This window comes from Halichondria panicea, chromosome 12, assembly GCF_963675165.1.
Source record: "Halichondria panicea chromosome 12, odHalPani1.1, whole genome shotgun sequence".
NCBI lineage: Eukaryota > Metazoa > Porifera > Demospongiae > Suberitida > Halichondriidae > Halichondria > Halichondria panicea.
Window position 1 is genome coordinate 3,133,042 of NC_087388.1, and position 18,199 is coordinate 3,151,240.

An 18,199-nucleotide genomic window follows, 5' to 3' on the forward strand; every position below is an offset into this window, starting at 1 on the left:
ACTGGCTGGCTATTATCTCTACTCCTATACAGATTTAGTGAGATTTGAAAGATTCTCTGTACTTGAAATAACATTTTTAGTTGATGTATACAGGAATTTAAGTTAGCCATTGCCTACTGGCATAGTTTTAAAAATGACAAAGGTCAAGTACTATCAACCTCCTCTGTGAAGTGGAATCATGTGACAGTTTAATTGCATTCTTGCGAATCTGATTGGAGATGTCAAATTTTGACATCTGAACCAAGAAAAGTGACTCTAAATGCCAGACCCCTCCCTGGCACATGTCAGATCACGTGCAAGGGAGTGGTCTGGGGCCAGACTACCCACCAGCATTAGGGGTAGTTGGGCGGAGCCCGACCGGTCGGGCTCCGCCCAACTACATTAGGGGCTCACCAATTGGAAAACATTGAAGCAGCCCCTTCAGCTAGCTAGCTATCTCACTGCATGCCGCGCCGCAGTACCTTCACCTTCAGCTGATCAGATAAAGACTACACGACTGTGGCTGTTGCATTGGTTTTTTTTCTCCCATGGACAATGAAATTGAGCTGGCTAGATTGGCTAAAGAGGCGTTCGATAGCCACCGGTATGAAAGTTGCCTGTCCTCTCTAAACAAGCTACAGGAGCACCGCAGAAGTGATGGGCGTGTAGCTCACAATAGAGCAGTTGCACAGTACCTTTTGTCCAACCTAACTCTAACAGATGGCTTTAAAAAGTCTCTGCTGTCAGTCAATGCACAGGTACTATTCATTACTTTAACTGTGTTTTAATTTTGAATACCGTCTTTGTAAAAACGGTGATAAAACGCATTCCGTATAGTTTGAAGGTAAAGTTTTCAATTAATTGCACCTTTGAAAAACGAAGGTAAATCTGTAACTAGTTGCTTTCTACTGTCCATATTATTGCAGCCGGAGCTTTGATCTACATGTCTGCAATCTTGAAATTAATATCTCTTTTTAACTGAAGGCCTTCAATTTCAGCGCCACCCTAATATTAAATTACTCTCTAATAAGGCGCCACTTTTTTTATACATGTAATTACAAGGATTCTATGGGAGAAATGTCCCGGTGGCGCCATATTAAAAGAGGCCTTATTTCGAAAAATTACGGTATAGAGGTAAATCACAAACATAAAACGGGCGTGTTAAAATTTGAGCTAAGGTTAGAGTTGCTACACTGTTGGTAGTGCAATCAGACACTCTAAAGGATCAAGCGTATCAATGTATTGCTTTCTTGTATACAGGTATCTAGATTTAGTTTCAGATGGTACCTTCAGCACAAAAGTTTACAAAACTACGGTTTTATTATTGACTTTATCACAGGCAGGACTCTCTCTCTCCAGAGATGCTGAACATATAAACATGATAGTGTGTGATATGGAAACAGAAATCAGTGCAATAGATAAACATTTGCTTGTGCTTGTGTGTGCAGCTCGGACTACAATTGTTGGGTGTGTGAATCATCCATTATCTTGCTGTCTATGCTTATTTTCTTGACACGATAGCTTCTTAGCACTTAGTTCTAGCTGAATTTTCTTGCATCATACTCAACCATACATGTAGTAGAGCTACAAATGTAAGTAACATTGCTACAGCTTGCCACTCATGCTTTTTACTACTCAGAATGGGCTGCCTGGCCAGAAGTAGATGGATCTGCATAACCTCTATAAGCACAACTTCAAAAATTGATTGAGCGCATTTTCATAAATACATTTAGCTGCAGCCGTTATTCAATTCCCGTGCAACAGCTCTTGACAGCAATTACTGGTCCTAAATATAATATGAAATTAATGCGAGTACTGATACCTCGGGTGGAGTCGCCAAAGCTCTATGGCATCAAGCTACTAGCTATTAAATACACACAATGATATGATTGTACTTCTATTAATGGCTGCTGCTCTCATAAAATCGAAACAGTGCAGCTTTGCAGTTTTTTTTTTACTCTTGCAGTTATAATTATAGCCTCCTTCACAGGCCTTCCATTGAAGAGAAGGCCTGCTACTACTGACTGCTTGCACCAATTATTGGGTATTCTGACGCAGGATAACAATGTGTAGGCTAGCAACACTCTGTGGATATGATTTGCTACACTTGAGCCCGAAAAGGCTGCAATGGCAAGTACATTGTAAGCCAAAACAAGCCATAACTTGAGAACAAAGCATTATTTTGCAAATATTCACAAATTGAAATCCAAGAAATTATGAAGGTGAAAGTATTTGCCAATTTAGCGATACCATGGATTATAGCCTATAGAAGCTCTTGCACTTCATTGGTCATTGAGCAACTATTACATGTATATAAATAGCAGTCTACATACACACAAACACAGTACCGTATACATGTACCTTGCTTTTTTGCATGCGTACAACCGAGCCATATTAACACGCTATTAATAACAGCTTCGCTATGCAAATTCCAGTGCAGTAATAGTATATCATAATTGTATAAGCGTAAATTAGTTATGCAATGTTGTGTTTGTAATCAGTGCAGTGCGTTGTACTCTAGCCTCGAATTCTAGCCGATTCTCATTGTAGCGTGGGAGGGAGAGAACCGTTTGGTGACTCTGGGCATACTTTTCTGTCGTCAGACGGAATGTTGGTAGAGTACCTTACCCACAAGAATGTAAGATAGCTTTTCAAGAATACATTTCTATTTAAATTGTGGGTTATTATCCACCTGGTTAACGCATTTCTGACTGAGAACAGAATGCCCAGAGTCACCAGACGGTTCTCTCCCTCTCATGCTACATTGAGAACTGGCTGGAATTCAAGACTATGTTTTACCCAATCCTACCCACATCCATGTCGGCACAAGTTCAAGATCAATTTTTCATGTTTGTATTATTTTTAGTTCCACTAAATTATTTGTTGCATTGATAATTATTGTTATGTGTTCCTTTTCTGACAGTTTGACCGTGATAGCGAGAACAGTGGTGTGGAAGCTACCATTGCTGACAAGGCAGTGCTCTACTTCAACCAGGCGCTGATCCACATGAGGCTGCATCAGTACAAGCATGCCACATTCCTCTTAGAGCAGCTTTTCCAGGTTCACAATACCTTGCACAGTGAGTTGTTGATTGCTGTACGAGTGTCTCACCTTCTCATACAATGTATGGTATGTATGGTGATCCAGTGACGGATTTAAGGAATGGGTTTTCTGGCGCGAGACTGATACATGTACGTGTATGTAATACTATAGATAAAGGAGAGAGGGATTGAAAACGGAAGTCAAAACGTGTTCTTTTGTGCAGGAGGTGTGGCTTAAATTGGAAACTATCCGCGTTGCCAGCCCAAACGCAGGAAAATAAGTTTTAGCCTATTGATTTTCACCGAGTGTTGCTACTGTACTTAGTTTAATAGCTCTGCACTAGTCAAAACGTGTATTTTTGTGCAGAAGTTGTGATTTCCGTATTGCTCCTCTCATTTTTGTACAACCTGATCATCAACGAAGAAAATGTCGAGGTCAAAAGCCCCTGAGTTCTTGCAGTCGATATGATATTGCAGTGATATTTTGGATTAATACGTTAGGCTATATATATTATTCTATATTCAACAATGTATAATTTTCTCAATTTAGCGGACTCCTTGGCAGTGGAAGTAAGTCTACTGCTCATCGAGGTATGTCTCCGTACCAACCAATTGGAGATGGCTAGCAAGTACATCGAATTCCTTGAGAGCCATTACTTCAAGAGTAGCAATGGGGGACGAGGGGAGGAGCTATCTGGAGATGGTGGAGTAGAGAGTTATCGCTCCAAGATGTACCTGTTCAAGGCATGTCTCAGCGTGCTTACCGGAAACATCAAGACTTGTAAAAAAGAGCTGAAGAGTTTGACAAGTATTTCTGGGAATGTAAGTTTCATATTTCACGTATTTTGAGTATACATGTCCCTTACAAAAATACAATATGAGCAGCACGCATGCAGCACATATCAGCAGCACACGTGCATGCACTTACATCTTGCACATATCTGGCATTTGTTTAGCATTTGTGCTGCTTGTGTGCTGCATGGTGTATTTTGGACATAGGCGTGGGACGAGTGCAGAATGAGTGCAACTGTTATAGCTGTGGTACATGTGCTGCACGTGTGCCTCATGTATGTAGCCTGCTTGTTTGCTGCTCATAATTATTTGAAGGTTGTGTGCTTCCCACATGTGTGCAGCACGCATGTAAATGGCATGCAATGTACATGCGTGCTGCACACATGCCACTTACGATTGGTGCTTTCATTTTGCACCTATATTACGCGTATTGGGCACGCGTGCTACCCATATTTCTACATACATGCAGCATACGTGCCATTTGAATGCCAGTATTAAAAGTTGCTGCCATGGAAACACACATACAAATCCATAATTATGCACTAGAAGGGTAACTTTGTTCAAAAAGTATCATTTGGGCTAGTTTAAAGCTCTTTTGGTCTTAACTTGTTACTGTTACGCTTTGGCTGTGATCAACTGTTCGCAGTGCTTTTCATATTTCTTTGAAGCTGGTAGCTCTTCGGTTTCTTTCTCTTCTCTCAATTTGAGTATTGGATTTTCAGCCTGTTTGTTGCCTTCCACTACGTGTTAATCAACTACGTAACTTTTAGTGAGCTCTTTCTTTGCACTGAAGTGCTAACCCTCGGCTGTTGACATGAGAATAAATAGATCTAGTATAAAAACCGAACGAGTGTTCAAGAAGCAATTACAAATGTAACTAACTTTTAATTAATAGAGACCGGTAAAGGATCACTTCAGCTGCTAATAAATTATGTAGATTTACATTGAATAAAGGTCGCGTGTAGAGCTAGCCAACACGTGCAAGTTCAAGCTTCTTAGCTTTTGCTCGCTTTTATATGACAATGAAGCTTTAACATCGAAATCTGCCATTGTTTAAAAGTAATAACTTGTTGTGTGAAGGCTATCCATGCTGTAAACGCAGTGCTGTGGCATCCAGGTGAGTAGGCTCAGATCTGACAAACAGACAAACAAACAAACAAAAAACGGACTACTGTACCCGCTAGTAATGATCGAATGATGAGTATAATTATGCTTGGCTGTCCTACATGTAATTGTAGAAGAAAGACTTTGGACTTATACGCATTGGATCACCTAATCTAATAACCTCACTTTCCCGTTTCAACGCAATAAATTATTAAGCCCTTGTTTGATTTTCATAATCCAGGAGGGAGACTCGTTAGTGTGGTCACCCTTTAGGACAGTGCAGTTAATAGCCACAATAGCGAGGTGGCTGCAATTCAGAAAGTGGCCGTAGCTAATTTGTGGTCCTACCTCGAGTCCAACCATGGAGCAGTATACGGAATAGTGAGGTGGCTTCATTTCAGGGCGAGTTTTATGCAGTAATGCTAGCTAGCAATCTGTGCCAAAACAAATCGGTCGGTATATCGAGGTGACCATAATTCAGAGAGCCGGATTAACGAGAGGCTACAATGTATAACTATTGTATACTGTTAAAATTGCAAGTATCACAGCTACTTATATATGGCTCACTTAATTGTTTCTAAACTTTCTCATACGTAGTCATATAATTATAATTATAGCAACAAAACATATATAATTATTATTTGCACATAATAATATTATTGTAAATATTTTTCTGGTGAGAACGAATCTAATGATGGCACACTCAATATAGAGCTCTGCTGCTCAGTTTCTGAAGGCTAACATTGAGTTTCTGAGGGGAAATTTCCAGAAATCATTAAAGGTTCTCGGCTCCACACAAAAGTCTCCCATGGTTACAGAGTCTGGAGAGTGTCTCACAGCATTCAGCTTGAACAACATTGGCTGTATCCACTATCAGTTGGGTAAATACAGCCTGGCGGCACACTACCTCAGGAAGGCCATAGAGGAGAATGATGCTGCTCTCAATGGATTCCCTCCTCTGGATAAAGGTGGTTATGTGTAGTAAATGACATCTATCATCCTCTGAGTGACATGTCAGCAGAATACTATGGTGGTATTCTCATTCACTTAATCCTTTCCTATACCTCTAGCCACCCCTCTCTCTGGTCGTCCCCTTGCTGTGTTGGGGGTTAACTGTCGACACATTCTGCTGTACAACTTGGGCATCCAGCAACTGTTTAGTGGCGCCCCCATGGCTGCCTTTGACTCTCTCCTGGAGGTGGTACAGGTGTACCATGCAAATCCACGGCTCTGGCTTCGACTGGCTGAGGCCTCTGTGTCTGCACACACAAAAGTAAAGTTTCCCACACCTCTCTGCATGCAAGTCCATCTTGCGAGCATCTCTGGGTGGAAATACTGCTGTGAACGCTTTAGTATAATTATGTGTGTGCGTGTACATGTAAAGGTTTATACACGTATATAATTATTGCAGTAGTTTTGATATGCTTACAGTACCATACATCCTGCTTTTCCCTCCAATAGGTGTCCCATGATTTAGCCGCAGGTCAGGTGATGAAAAGTGGTTCTGTGCAGCTGGTGGTAGGCTCTGGCATCAATCGCAAATTGGTAGTTTCTCCTCTGCAGCAGACTAACAAGAAAGGAAGGTCAGTGTTGAACCATATGCATCTGCCAGAAAACGTTACTAATTAATGTTCTGCATGTTCTGCTAACGGTTCTTGCTTCCGTTCTTTTATCCTTTAACTCTATCCTTACTTTAAACAAACATAACTGCTAATGCTGCGTCGTTCTAACCTGCCCTAAACTCTTGTCTGGTTTTCCTGGAGCAGATTGATGCTAGATAACCAACTGCTTCTCTTGGTTTTTTGTTTCTAGCCCCGTTCTTGCACATGCTACTGATTCCATAACAAAATTAGTGGTTCTAACATGCCGTGCAATTTTTTCCCATCATTTGCAGCCCATAAAAATGTTGGAGGGCAGTTAGACCAATAGCCACTTGTTGTGCATAACAAAAAAACAGGCTGTGATCGCAAAAAGTTATGAAGCTAGAGCATGCCAAAAACACTGCATGTGTGCTTAGATCTAGCAGTCTGGTTTTCAAAGAAATCTGCAAGAGACACAAGGACTACACTATTATAATAATAAGATCGTAAGGCAACCTTTAAACACATTGGAATAAGGATGATAGGTCATGAAATGAGCCAGTTCAGAGCTGACATATTTTTTGTTTACAAACAGAAAGGTGGGACGGGCTGAAGACAGAGAGGAGATCGATTTGCAGTAGTACACAGTGCATTCTCTCATGATGGTCATTGGTATGGCCTTACTTCTTTAGCAGAGACACTGGTGGAGACTTGGAGGAGTCAGCAGAAAAATAAGAAGAAAATAACAACATGGAGACAGACTGCGCTGTGCATAAATAACTTTGTTCCATCATAACTTTTTTGTGCATCTCATCACAAGCTGCAAAAGATATCATAATAGATCTACTCTAAATCCAAGATATTAAATGGTGGGAACAAACTTTTTGCACGGTAAGAAAACATCCACTACAGCAACACTGATTTTAGTGGGTGCTACTCAGGTTGGATTATCTTCATGCCTTCTTATCTTGACTGTGGAAACGACTGCATTAATATTACACTTCCATATGATTAGCCTTCACCTTCAAACTGTTCAAAGTTGTAGTTATTGGTGCTGTCATCCACAAAAGACAGTAAAACAGACAGCTACAGATCGCCCATTTTTGGCACGGATTGATAAATGACGTAATGATAAATGAATATTTAACATAGAAATTGGACCTTGGCCATCCGACTGTTTAACAACAATCATGGTCATTCATAACCCACTCTTGAGTTTCCCTGTGATTCTGGATTCTGCCTGCTTGCAGCAAAATTAATTAATGCAAAATGTTCATCATGATAATTATAATGTGTGTATAAAAACTATTAGTAGCTTTACGTTATGTAGCTTTAGTATCTCCACCGAGGCATCAGCACCCGTGGTGCTTTCAGTATACTGTATTACTAGAATGTTTTGCAAGCATCAAACATTTGCGAACTTTGCTAGGTTAATCAATTCGCAACAATAAAATCTGCAAAACTACTAGTAAATACACACGATCCTTGCTAGAATGCGATACCGTATAGTGGGCAATTTTTGTGGGGTAAAATATTCGTTATTTTCGTGGGCAGGCTGACCTCCACGAAATGTTAACGTAGGCGTGGCTTATCGGAACGTAGGAATGCCGTGCAGCCACGAGACTAAACGAAATTTTTACTCACAAAAACCACTGTTTCTCAAGTTGAACGAATTTTTACCCCACGAAACTTACCCGCTATACGGTAGCTAGATCGCAAAGGGTCAAATTTTCTGCTGATTTGGCTTATTCGCAAAGATTTTTCACCAGCAAAATATTCAAGTGAAACGGTACTACACATGCGCTGTGCAGTATTTACACACATACCTACTGACTTACACGCTTGATTGCATGCATTCTCAGTTATTGAGGCTCTGTGCACCACTTCAAATAACCTTTCGACCACTTACAGCTCTGACACCCACTCCCAGTCTGCTGCGATGCCAGCTCCTACTTTGGAGTTTGCTGCCATTTGTCTCCGAAATGCCCTTTTCCTAGTCTCCCCAGAAATCATTCCCTCATGCTCAACTTTGCCAGGACCAACCCTACATGAGAATTCTGTACTTGGACTGAGGTACGGAGGTGTACATGCATTATTAATACATGTACTTGGCAATAAATTGTGAACTCAGCTGGTTAGTGTTGCAAAATTGTGCGACTGTTCTGTTGCAGGTGTAGCATTCTCTCCTATCTGTCATATGTGTCTCTTGGTCTGGGGGACCCCCTCTCAGCGTTATCCTATGCCACTCAGCTGCTTGCTTCTCCGACGCAGCCCAAATGCCTAGAGTTTTTAGGCCACATTTATTCAGCGGAGGCTCTTGTTCTATTGGACAGGATCCCTGAGGCTTTGCATCATCTCAATCCCGAAAATAATTTGTCTGACAACACTTTTACAATCACATCTTCTGGTTAGTTGATGAGGTTTGCAATAATTATACGCTAGCTATATATACATGTATACCAACGGTATTACGCATATATTATATTGATAATTACTATTGCACGTTCTGTGAAATCCTGTGCTTGACTATTACTGTATAATTTATCACTATGGTTGAAGTGGTATGTTGTCCAGCCTTGTTCTCTTGGCTGCAAGTAAGCGAGGTTGTTTAGACATCACTAAATCCCAAAGTAATGCAGTGCTCTGGTTAATGAAAGCACTGCGGGTGCTGATGCCTTGGTGGATGTGTTAAAGCTACATGTACATAACACAAAGTAGTAGCTATTATAGGCATTAATCAGAGAAACTCGGAAATGATTGACCAGCTAAAAAGGATGCCAATTAAGTACAAAGTCTAAAATGAATGGCTGCTGCTCCCAGTACAGTAGTTGAATTGCAGTTATCAATAGCTAGCGTTCTAGTGCAGAGCTAACTACTAATTTATGGATTGGCAACGGATCACATGCTCACATAAGCTGCATATAAAATGCACATACTGAGCTAATATACAGCCGTGTTTCGCTCCCTACCCCCGGAAAAACTACTTATATGGCTGTTTTGGACCTTTCCAAGCCCCCTCACAACCTCTATTATTTTAATAGTACATGCAGGTATCATTAATTTTTTATTTCTAGGAAGTAGCTAGAGGTACAGACCATTCTTTTTTCACTATTAATTTTAGCTGTGACAATAACACCATAATTATTATACAATGTAGCTAGAACTGGCTGCCTAAATAATTATCAAACAGAAGATTCTCACACTGACAATAAGACCATCATTTGGCCATTTTTTCCCACATAATATAGTATAGGCAGCCTCTAGAGGAGGTTTGACAGGGTCAAAAGGTCAAGGATAATAACACTAGAAATTATTGCGTACTTAACACGCATAACACAAACTATATTTTTAATCGCTTGAAGGCTGTTAACGCTTGTATAAGCACTGCTTCCAAACGTTGGTCAAAATGGGCGTGGTGTAGAGGTTAAAAGAATTTCTCGCTTCCAGGGGTACATAGGATTGATTGTTGTTATTTTGTTCGAAAAATTAAGAAAACTGATCAAGATGATGAAAGATCCGAGGTACATCGATGAAATAGCATCAGGTTGGATCTCCTTGAGAAACATAGAGGGATCTCTATGAGAAACATAGAGCACGTGCTTTATTCATTAATGACCTTTTGACCGTGTCGAACCTCCTCTGGGCGGCCTCGATTAACCCCGGACGAAACGCGGATAGTTTTCGAAGCGTTAAATGTTACCTATATCCATTTCTCTCTTCTATCTATGTATAACCTAGGAAAAATAATAAAATTAACGATAATCGCAAACTTCCTAATTACATTATACAACAGCAGGTGGTTTAGCCTCGATTCCAGGCCGCACTTCCTCTGAAGATGGATCGAGGCTACACAGAATGTGCCTACTACGGTTTTAAGTGGAGTTGCGTACTCTTCCTAATGAACACTTGATGTACCTATACAAGAATACTTTTTGTGACTTTTCTATTATGTTCAGGCCATTTTTCAGATACTGGAGAGGGGTATTTGGCAAACCCAAGGCCGTCGTGTAAGTTGTGTCCACTAGATCCCTTGTAATAATTATGTTTGGACTATAAAAAAAGCTTAGGGTTTTTCATACAGGGGGAGGGGGGTGCACAGAATTCCCCACCGTAGAAATCTGAAAAATCAATGATGTACGTCATAACAGAATGTACATGTATCCTTTAAAATCCTACAATCTCTATTAATAATAACTAGACTAGTAAAACAAAACCCACATTTTCCAAGGTCCCCCTGAATTAAATGTTCCTCTCTCTAAAAATCCTGTAATAAACAAAATGACAGACCTGTATAGAAGTTTCTTAATACAGTGTGTGGATTATGTGTCACGTACCACACTTACAGGCTCTGTTGAGGGATTAGAAGGTGCTTTTCCCTCAAGCACCTCTAATGCCAAGGCTATGATGCTACATAACATGGCCACTGTGTTCTGTCTCAGAAGGGAGAACGACAAAGCCAGGAGTGCTGTGCAGCAGGTTAACATTTTGCATTCAGCTGGGACATGTACATGTACGGTGTATATAATTACTGTATAGCGGGTAATTTTTGTCTGCAAGCTGACCTCCATGAAAACGTAGGCGTATACATACGTGGCTTACCGGAACGCATGCAGTCAAACGACATTTTACTCACGAAAATCACCGTTTTCGAGTTGAACGAAATTTTTACCCCACGAAATTACCCGCATACGTACGGTATATACCGTATAATTATATGCCTGATCAGAGGCCATTCTCAAATAGTAGCCTCCTTTGCCAGCAACATTAAACATTTAGTAGCCATTCTCAAATAATAGCCTCAGTTTACGTTGACTTTAGCATTTCTGCACGTGGCAGCCATAATTATTAATACTAACTAGCTTCACAAAGACTTTCTCATGGCAGAGTTAGAGTTTATGCAGGTGAAAAGAACTTTTGATGACAAACTAAAGGGTGTTGAAATGGCCTCACTCGAATTGTGGCCTCCTCCGCCAGCAAAATGAAACATTTAGTAGCCACGGCCTCTGATCAAGCATAATAATACTGTATGGTACAGTAGAACCTCGCTAATCTGAATAAAGCTGGACCAGACCCCATCCAAATACATGAAATTTCCGGATTAATGGATGTCATTAATAATTATTGATTATGAATATCATTAAGAAAGACACTTTTGTACATGTATTATGATGTTACTGTAGCCAGAAGGGAAGTTGCTAGCTAGAATTGTCTTTTATCTCTCCAATACAGTGAGTCTTGTGAGCTCTCTCTTCGTTTTCTTTGCAGTGGCCATTGTTTGAGTAGTTTACTATTGCTGATTCAGCAAAGAAAGTTACACTGTGCATGCGCAATAGTATATTCTACTGACAGCCCCTCCTCTTTTTCCTTTGCCGTTTTGTCTGCATTTGCGAGGTTTCGGACTAAAGAGGTCCGAATTAGCGAGGTTCTACTGCATGCATGCATGCATGTACAATTCGACAAAAAAACAACATTTGCAATAATTATGTGAAATGTTGCCATTATTATAATAGGGTTGGCCAGGGAAAGCGTAAAAACAAGAAATTTGGCGAGAGCATACATGTACATGTAACTCCAATTATCAGTTACTTATTCACATACGTTTTTTGGTCGGTAGTTTTCACGCTTTTTGGTGATTTTTCTCGTCCAATGAGGGTGATTTTCAAACAGTATACATGCGTTTTGAGAGATATTAATTTGTGGGACATAATAAATTACAAATGATCATTGACTGCATGCACACATCCCATGCGCGTGTGGCGTAAAAGTATAATCATGTGGACTGCATGGTGGACAGAAGCTGGTATAAAAAAAGTGGTGCATATGAGATGTCATCTACCTCGTGAAAGCGAAAGCAATTCTGAGAAAACGCTCATTGTCTGGGTGGTAGTCGACCTAGAGGCTATATCCAGAATCTTTCGAAGTTTGTACAATGAGAAAATGCTGTCAAAGAATGTTACTTACTTAATACTTAGTCATGCAGTCAGACAAAATGCGGTGAAATGTGAAAATATTTCACTTTTTCAAATGTCAGTATGACACGCACATACATACTGAGAAAAAGTATCTGTCCGGTATGCAGAGATATAACAGTTTGAACACGAATGAAAATATGACTTTGTGCAACTGCCAATCCTATGTACAACTTATTATATAATATAGGAGAAAGAAAAGACACTGCGCTCTGGTTCTTCTACAGCAAAATCATTATTATACCGACATGAATGAACACTAAAAGAGGGGTTACCCACATATTTTCGGGGGATGACATCTGTTAATTCACTTAGTCTAAGTCCGTTTTGAAACATTACAGGCCATCAAATTGTGCAAGAAGGTGCCCACTAAGATGATCCTTTTGTCTGGATACATTGAAATGTCTTCTGGTGAGTGTTAATCTAGTTTAGAATACTTTGATCAGCATGCATGCTTCAATTGATTATAATTATAGAATTATTATTATAAAAAAATCGATATAAATTTGCATGCTTCAATTGAATATAGTGCATAAAAAAAATCAATGTAAATTAATTTGCACTAGCCTACACCTGCATATTTTCTGCTATTCAGGTAATACAAGTTTAGCCCTGGACATTCTCAAGAAATGCTCCCCGAATCCTAGACCTACATCCAGCAAGAAATCCAAATATTTGATGTCAAAATTATTAGGGTGACTGTACATGTATGTATTATGTAGTGACTCTTATTCTAAACAGCGTATAACTGACACTATCATTTACTACTACTGATTCTGAAGAATATATCCTGGTGTGAGGTGTGAGTCCCTGCATGGTAACATTTGAACTGATAATTATTATTTGCAGGGACATAAAGTAATAGTAATTCCGTATAGCATAGAGTTTTTGAGGCAGGAAAATACTCATGGTTGCTATGATCTAAAATGCTTAGACACTGTTTAGGAAGTTTCCACATGATTTAGAAGTCCTCGGGGCTAGTAGAACCCTCACTGCGTTCGGGATACTACAACCAGCCCTTTGGGCTTCTAAATCATGTAGAAACGTCCTAAACAGTGTCATTATTTTTTGCATGCTGTACAAAGTACATGAAAGCATCCCTAAATACTAACACAGTTTCTATACTACATGTACTATAGTAAGCGGTCATGGAATTTTAGAAAGGACAAAAGACACTAAAATCTGTGCTAGAGAGTATATATATAGTCTTTAAGAGAAATCCAATTAATAATTAACTATAAGGTCAAGCTAGTGGCTCTAGCTGCAGCTAGGCTTTTCCTATTCTTTTATGCCAAGAGAGTCTACCTATTATTCTTAGTTTTTATGACAATACCGAGACAACAAATTAATGTTCTATTATTATACTGTAACATAACTGAGGCCTCAATGTAATCGCGAAGAGCAAGAGTTTAATTAATTGTCTGTCATTAACGAATTCTGAGAACAGTGAGTCACCACTATAACACTTGATGATTAGCATGCATGTGCAGGCCATGTGGTAGTGTAAATACACACAATAACTACACGCCCATTTCTTCTAAACCACACCCCCACCCCTATTGGAGTGCCAAAATCAGAGGAGGTACGACAGGCACGGTGCAGCTCGATCAGGCAATTAGCCTTTGATCGAACAATAATTATCTGCCCACGTCGTATGTTTTTGCTGAGAGTAATCTAAGGCTAATTGCTTGAGCTGCACCGCGCCTGTCGGACCGTGCACCTCCATAATTGGGAAAAAGCATACATTTACTCCTCTGGGACGACGCCCCCTTGTTAATTTCTGAGCTTCCAGCATCCAGGAAATCTCATTATATAGATGTCTGACATAATTGCAAATGTTGATCTAAGTAATAATAAATAATAGCATGACACGGCAATAATAATATCCTTATCGTCTGTTACTTTCCTAGCAGCCTCCATAAGCCCAACACTACAGACAGCATAATTGTCACCATAGAAAATATCCCACCAGCCAAGTACTTGATAGATTCCAATTTTTGCGACTCAATTTGTGTCTTGAGTTGTGCAACCTATGGAAAGGCTATGCAGTTATTATGCGCAAGAGAGTACAGTATATATGCCTAACCTCTTTTTCTATGGTGTTGTTGGTATCTTTGATCAGTTGCTTTAGACCTGTGGACTAAAAAACATAAGTTTGATCCCAATTAATGTAATTATTAATTTTACCTCTTCCTTAATTCTGCTCTTTTCCAGATTAAGATCCAAACTAAGTCCAGACTGAACCTTGACAACTTCCTCCTGCATCAAAAACAGGGTTACTAATAATTAGTACAATAAACCAAGGGCGTCATATTTGCCCATGTGCGTCTCGGGTAATAAACAAACGAACGGACTACTACATGTATACCCGTGGCCGCCCACGCACTTCGGGTAATGACTCTCTCAGCCAGTTGTTTGTACAATTTTAAAAATTGGTTCTCCGGCCGGCCTGGCCAAAACCCGCAACTTAACATATTGCAAGTCGTCATAATTATAATATTATTGTGTAGTCTACATGTATATAATTATATGAACAAACATACTTTAAAACCAGCCATTAGCTTCTCTATCTGTCCCTTCAGTGCCTGCAGTGGTTGAACTAAAGACTACGCATGCACAAAAACGTTCCTGCCTACTTCATTGTCTTTCCTTAGGGAGCCCACCACACTTCTCTCAATAAGCACCATGTTGCTTCTGATTGATTCGACGTCACCTTTTAGTCGCAAACTTAGGATATCCTAAATATATATTTATTCCTATAATTATTATATAATTATACACAACATTGGCTATAATTATGTCATTACAAAAAAACTGTAACGTTTAATTGATTGCGCATACGTACCACCCTATACAATACGACAGTCTCACCAGTTCATGCCTCTTCACGTGTTCAGCAATGATGGTTGAAACTGTGCTCTGAATACTCGTCCTGAAAAGAGTCACAGCAGCTTCAGCTTGAGACTGGTTATACCCTGCATGAAAATGTTATTATGCTAGGCGTCTGTACAACTACAGTAGACTCTCGTTAATCCGGTCACCCTTGGGACCATGCAGCTTGGCCGGAATAGCGAGGTGGCTTTCAGGAAATAGCCACGGCTCGAATCTAATGACTCATTTTCCGGTTCTTGTCTCGAGGATAATGAAGGATAATGAATCATTCTGTTCTCTATTTAAGTGTAATCCAATTTTATTTGCTAGACCACACCCAAAACGTCATATCCGGCCGTAATACACGTATAATTGAAAACCTTGTTTGGGACAGCCAGCATACGGAATAGCGAGTGGTCGTACTTCAGTGTGAGTTTTGTGCAGTACGTATTATAAACATAATTATAGCTAGCATTCAGTGCCAAGCCAAATGGCCGGTATATCGAGGTGGCCGTACTTCAGAGAGTCGGAATAGCGAGAGTCTACTGTATAGTAAGGCCAAAATTTAACGTCACCTAGTATAGTTAAAGCACTATTGGTATACTGATGCCTCGGTGGAAGCTGCATGAATAATTCAAGTTTTCATGCAGGAAAATAAATGATGAAATGATGATCGAGTAGTAAATGATCGACCGTGATTGTTGCTTAAAAATATGCTAGTTTATCGTTTGGCCAATTCAAAGGGCAGCTCAATGTAGATGGAACAAGATTAATTGTTGTCTTGTCGTTTGTATGTGTACATGTACATGTAGTTCATAGGTTAGGTCACAGATTAATGCTAGCTCCTATTACTATTTTCTCTTGTACCTTTGCTTCATGCATAAACTTGTATAATTAGAGGAGGGTACGTTACATCAGGCAACTTGTTGTCTACAACTGTTGACTACAAATTTGCAAGTGACTCGGTTGCATACAATACTTGCACCCTGACCTTGTATACAATTGTGGTTAAAAATTTGTAGGAGTTCTTGAACTCCTGTTGTTATATCCGACTAGAAAAACATTTGCAATGTGAAAAATTGGATTGGCCGGGGGGAAACACCAAAAAGCGTGGGAACAAGAAATCAGATGAGAGCATAACTACAATCTGTTACAACGTCATTCACATTCGCAACCTCCAAAAGAAGTTACCTCTGGCAGGCTTCGTAACAATTATTAAAAAGTGTTGCCTTAATTAGAGGTATTACGGTAAGAAACTAAAGACAATCTGCTTGCTTTCAGTTAATGCACCTATCAATTTGTCGCCCCCCCCCCCCGAGGGGTCGGACTAACATGGGGATTTGACGATACCTCAGGTCAAATTCCCCCTAAAAGGATTCTGTGTTCAATCCCCCTGTCAACAGGGGGTTTTGAGCCCCAAGCAGTTGCACAAATTAAGAAGTCTTTACTCCTTACTATGCAAAGCCAGGTCAAATCTCCCAGTATGGGGCCAACATTTCAGAGTCAAATTCACCCGTATGTCCCGGGGCCGGTAGTGGGGCAACATGTTGATGGGTGCATAACTACATTCAACGCACATTTTTTTGTAGGAATATTAAACAGTGCTAATAATTTATTATAACAAACCTGCCGAGGTGAGATCAGTCACAAGTTTGTGAGTGTCCATGTGCAGTGGTGGAAGAGCTGGTGTGGTTTTGAATTCCTTTTCATCAGGCAAAGTCAGTGCCCTTTTATCACTAGTGGAGTAAGAAACAAGAATCCTCATTGGCCTGCATACAAAGTCAAAGACAGGACGAGTTAACAGTATTAGAGCCATAGTGCATTCTGCATTCAAGGCCAAGTTCAAAGGTTAGGGCGTTTCTCTGAGGTGTATATGCTGTGTAGTATAGATCTAGTATGAACTCTTGCTTTCCACCGGACTCTATACAGTACAGTGCAGTGCTCTCGTTCCCATGCAGCCAATTCTAGCGCCCAGAGCGAAGGGAGTGGTTTCCAGTCTGGGCTGAAAAAATAGGCGCGGTTTCGGCTAGTCTACTGTTGTGTCAGAGTCAACGTGTCACTAGCACTACGGTCATGGAAATCAATGGAAATAAGTTTGGTGGCTCTTTATGTCGTCTTTATCCGAAGGTGGACGAGACAGAGAATCCTCTTCCTCGTACCTGGAGTACTAAGGACAAGTTTACCTACATAGGCCTCTCACAAGGCAATTTGAGGGCTCACTATAAAGGTAAATGTAATAATAAAATTGTTTATTTATTATTGTAGTCTAGTTGGCTATAGAGTTAATTGATGAATTTAAGGTGCGTACGTGGTACATGTAGCCTCGAGACCAGCCGGCCGTTCGTTATCTGAAAGAACGCCTGGTCAAGTTTCCACAAATCCAATGTAGAACTCGTTTAGCTGAGTCAGCGAGTGGTTAGGCTTGAGTAGTTGTGAACTGTGTACAAAGTAACGTGACATACTGTCAATTTCACGTGAGCAACTCGCAATTGATGACGTTTGCGCATAATTACGCAATGCACAGAAGTTGTTAATAGTGAGTAAAGAGTGCAAGTGAAGAGAATCAACTCGACTATAGTCTCTATTTAGATGATTTTTGTGAAGAGATCGTCTCCTATCAGTGTGTAGTGAGCAGCTCCATGAGCTCTGAACGTGAACGCGAACAACTAGCTAGAATTGTTTGATTACTACACCCCTAAAAACGTCACGCTTAACATTTACTAGGAGATTACTAGTAAATTTACAGTAGTTTATCACGTGCGAGTCATGTTACTTTGTGCACAGTGTTTGTGTAGAAGTATCAGTAGTTCGACACTCTTCTCTTCTTATGCACTCTTGCAACCCTTCGAGCCAATATAATTA

General features: G+C 40.1%; 3 protein-coding genes across 8 annotated transcripts in view; 2 read left to right on the top strand and 1 right to left on the bottom strand.

The window, feature by feature from the left end:
• Nucleotides 1–406: 406 nt before the first annotated feature.
• Nucleotides 407–13,265, top strand: LOC135344942 (CCR4-NOT transcription complex subunit 10-like). Of its 3 annotated transcripts, none has more exons than XM_064542232.1 (12): nt 407–737; nt 2,903–3,059; nt 3,572–3,843; nt 5,630–5,885; nt 5,988–6,190; nt 6,379–6,500; nt 8,409–8,570; nt 8,669–8,904; nt 10,454–10,504; nt 10,843–10,973; nt 12,808–12,877; nt 13,062–13,265. In XM_064542232.1, the coding sequence occupies exons 1-12, from the start codon at nt 528–530 to the stop codon at nt 13,163–13,165; spliced, it is 1,974 nt and encodes a 657-aa protein (XP_064398302.1). In that variant the 5' UTR covers nt 407–527; the 3' UTR covers nt 13,166–13,265. The 3 variants fall into 3 exon arrangements, with proteins under 3 accessions (XP_064398302.1, XP_064398304.1, XP_064398303.1); XM_064542233.1 differs by having other exon boundaries at nt 408–737; nt 10,466–10,504; XM_064542234.1 differs by lacking the exons at nt 10,454–10,504; nt 10,843–10,973; nt 12,808–12,877; nt 13,062–13,265 and adding an exon at nt 10,291–10,446.
• Nucleotides 13,266–14,292: 1,027 nt separating this feature from the next.
• LOC135344953 (mitochondrial calcium uniporter regulator 1-like) lies at nt 14,293–17,153 on the bottom strand. Of its 2 annotated transcripts, none has more exons than XM_064542250.1 (7): nt 16,964–17,153; nt 15,338–15,441; nt 15,103–15,204; nt 15,010–15,051; nt 14,654–14,725; nt 14,553–14,606; nt 14,293–14,496 (listed from the first exon to the last, which is right to left on the bottom strand). In XM_064542250.1, the coding sequence occupies exons 1-7, from the start codon at nt 17,151–17,153 to the stop codon at nt 14,365–14,367; spliced, it is 696 nt and encodes a 231-aa protein (XP_064398320.1). In that variant the 3' UTR covers nt 14,293–14,364. The 2 variants fall into 2 exon arrangements, with proteins under 2 accessions (XP_064398320.1, XP_064398321.1); XM_064542251.1 differs by having other exon boundaries at nt 14,293–14,507.
• A 101-nt stretch (nt 17,154–17,254) lies between these two features.
• LOC135344944 (ran-binding protein 10-like) overlaps nt 17,255–18,199 on the top strand; it is a 28,382-nt gene continuing 27,437 nt past the window's right edge. For all 3 annotated transcript variants that reach the window (XM_064542236.1, XM_064542235.1, XM_064542238.1), the window contains exon 1: nt 17,255–17,564. In XM_064542236.1, coding sequence (XP_064398306.1) covers nt 17,411–17,564 — 154 coding nt within the window. In that variant the 5' untranslated portion in view covers nt 17,255–17,410. The remainder of the gene's footprint in view (nt 17,565–18,199) is intronic.

What these genes read in the sequence shown, in the direction of transcription:
- LOC135344942 (XM_064542232.1), top strand. Translation starts at nt 528, where the DNA reads ATGGACAATGAAATTGAGCTGGCTAGATTGGCTAAAGAGGCGTTCGAT. An exon ending in TGCTGTCAGTCAATGCACAG is followed by an intron (nt 738 to 2,902) that starts GTACTATTCATT and finishes CTTTTCTGACAG; the next exon opens with TTTGACCGTGATAGCGAGAA. An exon ending in CCAGGAGTGCTGTGCAGCAG is followed by an intron (nt 10,974 to 12,807) that starts GTTAACATTTTG and finishes GAAACATTACAG; the next exon opens with GCCATCAAATTGTGCAAGAA.
- LOC135344953 (XM_064542250.1), bottom strand. Translation starts at nt 17,153, where the DNA reads ATGGCTCTAATACTGTTAACTCGTCCTGTCTTTGACTTTGTATGCAGG. An exon ending in CCCTAAGGAAAGACAATGAA is followed by an intron (nt 15,052 to 15,102) that starts GTAGGCAGGAAC and finishes CAACCACTGCAG; the next exon opens with GCACTGAAGGGACAGATAGA. An exon ending in ACAACACCATAGAAAAAGAG is followed by an intron (nt 14,497 to 14,552) that starts GTTAGGCATATA and finishes GCCTTTCCATAG; the next exon opens with GTTGCACAACTCAAGACACA.